Source organism: Pinus tabuliformis, chromosome Q (genome assembly GCF_031772625.1).
Source record: "Pinus tabuliformis cultivar Carrire ecotype Pingquan chromosome Q, CPIR1, whole genome shotgun sequence".
Classification (NCBI taxonomy): domain Eukaryota; kingdom Viridiplantae; phylum Streptophyta; class Pinopsida; order Pinales; family Pinaceae; genus Pinus; species Pinus tabuliformis.
The window spans coordinates 1,389,133,395-1,389,142,929 of NC_142296.1; the positions used below are offsets into that span (position 1 = coordinate 1,389,133,395).

At 37.6% G+C, this 9,535-nt stretch overlaps 1 protein-coding gene across 1 annotated transcript; it reads right to left on the minus strand.

Moving 5' to 3' along the window:
- Positions 1–770: 770 nt before the first annotated feature.
- LOC149225105 (FRIGIDA-like protein 4b) lies at positions 771–1,440 on the minus strand. The gene is made up of 2 exons (XM_089388358.1): positions 1,429–1,440; positions 771–1,349 (listed from the first exon to the last, which is right to left on the minus strand). The coding sequence occupies exons 1-2, from the start codon at positions 1,438–1,440 to the stop codon at positions 771–773; spliced, it is 591 nt and encodes a 196-aa protein (XP_089244484.1).
- Positions 1,441–9,535: the final 8,095 nt, after the last annotated feature.

Sequence of the window (9,535 nt, forward strand, 5' to 3'; positions counted from 1 at the left end):
GCTAGTTCTAGATGGGACATATAACTCCAATGTGCTTTGTCCTCGTTACAGAGAACACAAAAATATTAATGCAGGGTATAACAACTATACCACTAGCACTACAAATCATTTCTGCTCAAAAAGGGGGATTTAAATCATGCAACAGCTTAAGAGGGGCAGGGTCCAGCTTAAGAGGGGCAGGGTCCAGTTTCAAAAATAGCCTTACAATTGGACTAATCAAAATAAAATCTGATTCGCTTCATAGGCGTAGAGTAAACAGGTACCAATGAGGTAACGTGCAAGTGGACAATTAAATCATATTCAGCACAAGACCAGCCCTCGGCATATAATGCAATTGAAAGTATTGTGTTATGAGCTCCGAACAAGATCACAAATGATATATTATTCACCAAATTTTAATCTTCCACAAAGAGACAGATTGATCCTCTCTGATTTGTCAAACAAATAAAAAAATACCAAAATTATGCATAGAATTATCTTTGAACTGTAAACACTACAATATATAGTAACCTGGGAAAGTGATGAAGCACTCAATACCATACAAAAATAAAATTCCTTAATAGAAGATTCCTTAATAGAAGAAAACACCACTGAAAATTGTGAAAAGCTGCCAAATGAACTTTGCCAATCTTTTAGATTTACAGAAACAAAGTCAAAAAACCTCTTCAAAGCTAAGCGCTTACTACTAGCCACATCCAATAGAAAAGGTTTTATGGGGCCTGATAAGATCAGAACTTGCTTGACCACGGTAAGATAAGCACCGTACCTACCTAATGTATAAAAGAAGACTGATAAGCTGGAGGAGGGGCAGGCAGTCTACTGCCAAAGTGATGGTTGCTGTAATTAGTAGAGGAATTGTAAGAATCGGAACCCAACAACGAAGGCCCCATGTTATCTGATGGATACATATATGGCCTTGGGAGCGAGACTGGAGTCCTATTTCCAACACCATAGCCTGCTCCATATAATCCTTGGTTTGATCTGTCATATGCATTTTGGCCCTGTAGGTTGTAGGATGTAACACCTGGAGCTGCACCAGAATATTGTACTCTATCCAAAGACCTATAAAAGCTTCTGTCTACACCATTGGAAGAAGCATAAAGAGTCGGAGTTCTTTCATCTGCACTTAACGGAGGCATATATACACCAGCATTTCCTCCATTAGCACGAGGACACTTAGGTTGAGACTTAACAGCACCTGCAGACCTTTTTCTGTCAGCCTTAGCTTTCTCTAGCTGAGCTACACGCTTTTGAAGAGGATCTGGTGAGAACTGCGATTCAAGTTTGTGCTCCTCAATGCACTTTATAACAGCTCTGTAAGCAGAAAGCTCTTTTGTATTTACTTCATTCTGTAGCAGCAAATAAAAATATCGGTCAAAAAAGGAACTTCCGATATAACCAAAAATACTAAGCCAAAATGATCATCACATAACAAGACATTTTGTATAACAGTAATACAATCGTACTTGTGCAACAGTAGAGTTATTCCCGCTTTTTAAACTTGCCTGAGAAGCTTTCTTAGCATCTTTCAGATATTCCTTCAACAAAGGAACAGGTGCAAACTTCTCTGTCAGCCCAAATGCATGAGCAAAGTTGACTGCCTCAATTTGTTTTCAACAAAGGGACAGGTGCAAACTTCTCTGTCAGCCCAAATGCATGAGCAAAGTTGACTGCCTCAATTTGTTTTCCACTATTGACCAGGGTTTCTACAACATCTGCATGAAATTGTCACAAAATTTTCAGCTAATCTGAATATGTCACAAACATTTGAAATACCAAAAGATAGTTTACTGTGAAAGAAAAAACAATACAGACAACTTCAACGGATTTGTCAATAAAGATAACAGATATGCCAGCTTGAGACCATTTTCGTAAGTAAACAGTTCCCCACTCATGAAAGGCCTTATGACACTTTACCATAGTTGATCATCTTCAGGTGCCTTTATTAATATCAACAAAATAACTTACATACAACTTTCTACCTCATAAAAAGATGTCTACCTAGTAGAGGCCACTCAGTATCTGCCTTGCATATGAAATGTTGAGATCTAAAGAAAACACTACCAACCCCGTCAACTTAGAAACCCGTTCACTGGACTAAACAAAAAGCGTTGGGAAGGTTTACTACAGCCAGGATTACCAAAATTTATCTTCAACTCAATCAGCCACAACCAAGTATACTGATAAAATCCACCAGTCCCTCAAAAAAACCAAGCTAGCCATGAATGCCAGAAAAACAACAAAAAGCCTATCTACCAAAATGGATGGAAATTTTGCCAGCCTAGCCACTGAGGCTAACATTACAGAACACCAACCAACCAACCTGGCATTTTTTATTCAAGTCCAAGGGAACGACAGAGTTCAGGTGTCTGCCTGCACCGTGCAAATGCAAGAACAAGCTTGCACAAGTCATCTTTATCAAACTCTGAGGCAATTCCAAAAGTAGCTAGAAGTTGCAAGAAGGCCTGGGCCTCCAACGAATTGCCATTGGCAAAATCTCCTTAAAGTTTTATCTTCGACTTCCATTCATGTGCAATACTTTTGGCTTGCTCCTTTATATTTAAGGGCAGAACTGGATGTTCAACACCCAAAATAGGATCTGCCAAAACAGGTACAAGAGATTCCAGTAATAATGTACAGGCCCGGCGTAGAGCCGGGAGCCCAGACTCTTTCTTGTCACTTGACTTTTGTTCAAGAGAATAAAACCCCTCCAAGGACTCTAACCGTGGTGGGTCAGTTGCAGAGTTTAATGCAGAGGGAACCTAATTGCAAAGCCCTATTTCCAATTGCAAAAGTCATTAAGAATGGGAAGAAAGGATTTAGGGATTATAATATCTGAAAATTTCTATTTTTAAAGTATTATAAAATGATTTTAGATATTTATATAACAATAATAAGTGGAAATCAGAAAAAGAAAAAGAAAAGAAAAGAAATTGATTGGAGATAAACTTTTTATAATTTTGTAAATGTTATTGAGTTCCAATGCTCAAACAAAATATTTATAAAAGGTAATTCACTGGTCTGTGGATGAAGCAAGCATTTGGAGGCTAATTCGTGAAGTCTGACAATAAAAGAGGTGAAATTAGAATGAGTAATGATAAGACAGACATCCTTGTATAGAAATTGCAATGAGGTTCTTCTTAAAGGTGACTTAATTGTATCACATTGATTTTGACATGACAACATCAAAAAAATGATATAAAAGTCGTTGCAACTAGTACATCTGTGTTTGGTTCATTAATCACTATATGAGATTGAAGGAATCTGGCGCATTCTCAATCAGAACTATTGCTTGATTGACAACAACATGAGCCTTGTGTTGTACAACAATTGTATAATTGGTGCATTAATCACTGTATGAGATTGAAGGAATCTGGTCGCATTCTCAATCAGAACTATTGACAACAACATGGGCCTTGTGTTGTACAACAATTGTATAATTTGATTGTGAAGGATTTAAGGAGAAGTAATGTTGTTTTTTCTAATCCTAGCAAGGATTAGCAAATATACTATTTATTGGTCCCTTTGGTATACATTGTTTGGACCTTGTTTTCTCCCTTAATTGTAAGTGCATAAAAATATTAGATTCATAGGACAGGGTACCATTAATCATGTGATCCAATGATCTTGGACGTTTTTTATTGAATTCTTCAAAACTTATTTCCATTTGATCTTCCAAAATGTGAAGATAGTTTTATTGGTTGGAACAATGCTACAACTTACAAGTTATAATAACAGAGATTCTGTTCTGCATAATGCTTTCCACCTTGCAATCTTTTTGTGGATATGGTTAAGCAATATTCTCTTCGAGTAAAGAATAAATTATTGTGTGTAGAGTCATTGGGTTTACTATAGTAATGATCGTAACATTTTGTAGTCTTTCGTTTGTTGTTATGTGGTTTAGTGGTTGAGACAGTGCATTACCATGTTAATGACCCAAAGTCAAACTTAGAGATTAGAGCCCTCAATTATAACTTGGTTGAATTTTATGAGATTTATATGCAATATTAATTCAATAATTAAAAAAAAAAATTAGACTTAAGCACCCTAAATAAACTTCAATTTATACATCTTTAGAATCTCATTTATGCTACATATCTGCATCTTATGTACATTTTCCCATTCCCATGTCGGAATTGTTACTCAATTTATGCCTTACGGCGTTTCCTTTGCAACATTTGGTGCAAATGCTAGTTTCAATAATTTTAATTTATGCCCATGGGCTGTCATCCTGTGATTATTTTTTTATTTCTTATATTTGTTTGATAATTCAATTGCTAAAATTTTCTGGTATCCAACTTGCATTGAAGCTCATTTCAATACATTGAAATTGTTCTTTGAAATGTTTCAATTCAGAGGAATGGAAACTGATGAGTTTAGTACTTTTTAGTTCCTGAAAAAAAGGTCATTAGTTGTTTTGGGCTTCACTTTGATATTTTTTTTTTCTTTCCTATGATTATTTGAAAGTTAGAGGCCCTTTAGTGCTTTTTCCTTTCATATTTTATCGTTCAACTTTTTGGTATTTGAAACTCCCAAATTTAAATAATGGCACCTTGGATTTATGTTTTTGTCAAATCTTCATTTTTTGAACAATTGCTTCTTTAGATGTGAATAATTGCGGTAAAATGTTATGCACCACTACATATAAATGGTAGGCGATGAGATGCATATGAGCATCCATATTTTTCTAAGGGCAGTGTGGAATTTTTGGCACCAACTTAATATATGGTTCGACCTCCAATGTTTCCATTATATTTCTTGTTGATGTTTCTCTATCATCAATTAGAAATGACATGCTTAAGGTATGATTTAAATGTTTTTTGTTAATTAGGTATCTTTCTTGGCTCCAATTGTAGAAGCTACAACCACCCTCCAAAATGTTTCCTTTGCTATGTTTTGGAGCCTCCCTCCTCGAAATCTTAGCAGCCATCTTGCACTACTCAAGTACATGTGTTTCATTGGATTTTATCTTTCGCCTCACAACTTATGTTCACTTATGCATTCTATTGACTGACCACAAAATCACCCATCACTTGATTCACAACCAGTCACGTGCTATCTAGGAAAACTACTTCATCCTAGAAAGCAGTTTCATTGCACTCAGGAATTGCGCAGAGCACCCTAGCACCTGCCCTACACTCAGAAATTACATAGTGCAGGCCAGCCAACCTTTCTCTAGAAATTACAGAGAGCAGTTCAGCCATCACTGCTCTCCAGAAATGCATAGACTAGATCAGCCATCACTTCTCCTTTCCTCCAAGAATTTCATAGAGGCTACCCACACTGGCTCCCAAGTGATCTAGGTGGATATTGGTGGCCACCTGCCAAGTCCACTTGGACCCCCACCATTTTTTCTTTCAGCTTTTCAGTTTCCTTTATTGTAGCACAATTTACTATTTTTAGCAGTTTTTCGGTTCCTAAACTTCTGGAGCCGTTTTGAGGCCCCAAACGACATTTTTTTAGAAAATGGGAGCAACAGGGGTCCATGGATAGATGTTGCTCTTCCCAAAGTTGTAGTTCTCGAATAGATCTTTCTAACGAGATATTGTGCGCGTCAAACGAAGATCATATGCCAAAGTTACGACTCGGGAAATAGATGTACCAATTTACCTAAACGTGGTCCACAGTGTGGTGTGTCATCTTCTAGGGTTAGGTTTTTGGATGTTTAGGGTTTTCCATTGTTTCTCAACAATAAATAGGCCTTAGAGACTCATTGTAACACAGTTCAGAGGCATGTAGCCACCACATCTTTTCTCAGAGATAAGCAACCATCGCCCTAGCTGGTTTATTTCGATTGTTGTTTGTAAGCATATTTCAGTATTTTACATTAATGAAATGAAGTATTATTTTCGCTGTATCTCTATGTTTATGGTTATATCTATAATTTGTTGCGTTCCTATTTAAATCTGGATCACCAAGTGTGCTTTGCGCAATCCTGGGAGGTAGTGTCCCGGTCCTGCACACTGGAACTGCATAATGCATAGTTCCAGCTAGAAACCGAGCTTGACTAGACTACACATTGCACAATTTTAGTCCTTAGTCATCCTCTTTAAATTGTTCATTACACAATTCTAGTCAACAGAAGGCCTCACTAGCAATTGGGACTGCGCAATGCATTGTTCCAGCTGATAGTCTCCTAACCTCTCAGATTAATGTTACACAATCTTGCCCAGTAGTCACCCATTTTTATGCATGATTGATTCCCGAGTTGCTTGATGTTTTCAGCTAAAATTGGATTGTTACGGATGTCTTCTCTGTCTCTAGGTACAATAGGTGTTGAGAAACTTCTTACTAGTACAGGTAACATGGTCTTCAAGAGAGTTGAATCAAAGGACAATTGAAAGTAGTACTGGAGATGTGGTTGAACAATTGTCTATGAGCTTGCCTTTTTATACAGACACGCACATGTTCATTGAGAAAGACATCAACATCACATGGAAAGACATCAATAACACATTCGCAGGCAGCTTTGAGGAGAATCCGGAAAACCAACATGTCTATGTCAACATTCACAAGCCAGGATTTTACAAGATTTCATGCAGGTATCCCACCTTCCCATGCGCAGACGTGATCCACTAGATTGTCTCACACACTAATTATGAGATGTGATACTGAGAAGTTTCAATGGAGTAGATCTTGCTACCTTCAGGATGAAATATTATTAGCATATGTATCATTTGCCGCAGTCGGCGAACATGATGGATGCAATGTTCTACACTCCCAAAAATAGCTCAAACACAATAGACATCTTGAAGCATAGGGTAAGGGAGCCATCAAAGTTCAGGATGACACCCAACTAGATCTACAAGACAAAGACACTCAGGAAGGCTTACCAACTCTTGGTTGTCTTTACATGTTACTTGTATGGCCAAGAGAGTACGAAGACCTTCCCATAGAGTGTTGGCATTATGGCACAGGTGTTGTCCTTGATGGCAACTCCCTCTGGTGAAAGATCTCAGTTCAGGCTTTCAGAATGAAGGAAAAGACATATACGCAAGTTCACCTAGACGAAGACGCGTATACAAGCAGGTTATACGTTACAAAGGCGCGTATGCGTATACACACAATTTCACGCAAAGAAAAGCACGTATATGTTGGAGAACTTACTTTTGGTCCGTGGTATTTAGTCCTTGGTATTTGAACCTATGGTTTTGGACCATGGTATCTCGTCAGAAGTGTTGATCCCAAGTATTGGGTCCATGGTATTGCTTTATTATGGTTTTGGACCGTGGTATTGTGAAAGGCCTAAGACTATAAAAGAGGAAGGAGATCATTTGGCAAAGGTACATCTGAATTAATTGAATATCTGATAAAGGGATAGATCTAGAATATTGGTAATTGGGTTATGGTGCAGATCTGGATTTGAATGAAGGAGGAACCTAAGCGCAAAGAAAAGTTCTATTGATGGGTCATAATCTTAAGGCTTGAATAATTGTATCTTTGTATGATTTTGATCCGTTATATGTGGCGCATGCTTGATCTATAAATCTGGTAATCTGGGTTAATTAAGATCTGAATATTTGAAATTATCCTTTATAGATCTGTATGCAGGTTCAGTGAAGTGAAAGCGCGTATACACACTGGTTCTGTGAGTAAAAACGGCATATACGCAGGTTGGTCCAAACACATAACTGTATGCACACAGGTTTCTGGTTATTGAAGTAGCGTACATCTCTTGAGTTGTGTTTTAGCTGCTTCTGTTTGTTGGTGCAGTGTTTTGGGTTCAGATTTTGGTGTGTGATTACTATTACTGTGTTCTGGGTACAGCTGTCAGAGAAGTGTCTACTTGATTTAGTTCTAATTGGTGAAAAGGAGATTGTCTGATGCAGAAATTCTTGATGATTGATTGATGTTCATGGATCCAGTCTGAAAATTTATGAAACGTGGTCCCTAGAAGAAATAGAAGGTTGTAGCCTTCAGTAGGCCAGCACCTACGTACTAGTATCTTGGCTAGTGCAAGAGCTTAAGGGGGTTGTAGCTCCCTTCCAGGAGATGCTGGAGAACAAGAGAGGGTTGTAGCTCTCTACAGGTTGCAGCCTGCGTATTGGTAAAGGACTGCACCAGTACATTGCAAAAAGAAGTTTATAATTAAAAGAAGATAGAGACGAATTGCAACAGGTGGTTTTCACCCACATTGGGTTTCCACCTTATATCTTGTGTTCTTGTGTGTGATTGTCTTCAGCTCTGTCTTACTGTTTCTGGTTACTGTTTATTTGATTCTGATACACAGATTAATGATCAACATCTGTAAGATAAATTAAATTATAAGTCTGCATTGTATACGCGGGTTTCCTTCTCTGTAGTTGTGTATATACGCGGTTTTATCTAACTGAAGTAGCGTATATCATCTGGGTTTGAAAAAGAAAAGAAGTGACTTGATAATACTGATTCACCCCCCCTCTCAGTATTATTTCCAACAATTGGTATCAGAGCAGGTCCTTCAGAAGTAGCTTGATTGCTTGAAGGAAGATCTATCATCATGAGCAACTACGAGAGAGAAGCATCAATCAGGCCACCAGTTTTTGATGGGACCAACTTCGTCTATTGGAAGGTAAGAGTTACAACCTATCTTCAATCTCTTGGTATAGAAGTCTAGGATATCATAGATATAGGGTACACTTTTCCTTCAGCAACTCCTACAGTTCCGGCTGGTAAGAAGCAATATGAAACAAATGCAAAGGTTGTCAATACTCTATTAGGGTGTCTATCTCAATTAGAATTCGTCAAGGTTATGTAGTATAAATCCGCAAAAGAAATAGGGGACAAGATTGTTCTGAGCTATGAAGGAGATGAACAGGTAAAACGAGAAAAACTTCAAACCCTCAGAATTCAGTAAGAAAATATCAGAATGCACAATGATGAAAGTGTGGCTAACTATTTCCTTCGTGTAGATGAGATTGTTAATTGTATGAAAAACTTGGGTGAAGAAATAAAAGAGGCTGTTGTGGTTGAAAAGGTTCTAAGATCTTTGTCCCCTAAGTTTGAATCTAAAGTTTCTACAATAGAAGAAAAAGAGAATCTATGAAACCTTACCATGTCACAGCTGCACAAAATTCTAACTGCTTATGAAAAGAGGAAAGGAGGACCATCAGACAGGAGAGAAGTTGCTTTAAAGGCTTCAGGCAAAGGAGATTACTATGAGTCAGTACACGTGTCAGAAGTAGAGGACGAATCAAATTTTGTCAAGACCCTTCAACGGGGTGTTGGAAGATTCAGAGGTAAGTTACCTTTCAAATGCTTTTCTTGTGGAAGAGTCGGTCACTATGCTGCCAAATGCCCTCATAAGGATAAGGTTGACAAGGGTAAAGAACCTGTTAGATGGAACAAGAAACATAATGTAAATAAGAAACGCTATTACACTCATGAAGATAGTGATGGACTTTCAAATAGTGACGAAGATGAACAAGGTAATAAATATAAACTTTTAATGGCTTTTGAAGATGATGATTTTTTGGATGCTATAGATGAAGAAGGTCTTTATGAAGAGATTTCTAGACTAAAAATTTGTTTAGAAGAGAAGAATGTGATCATGGAT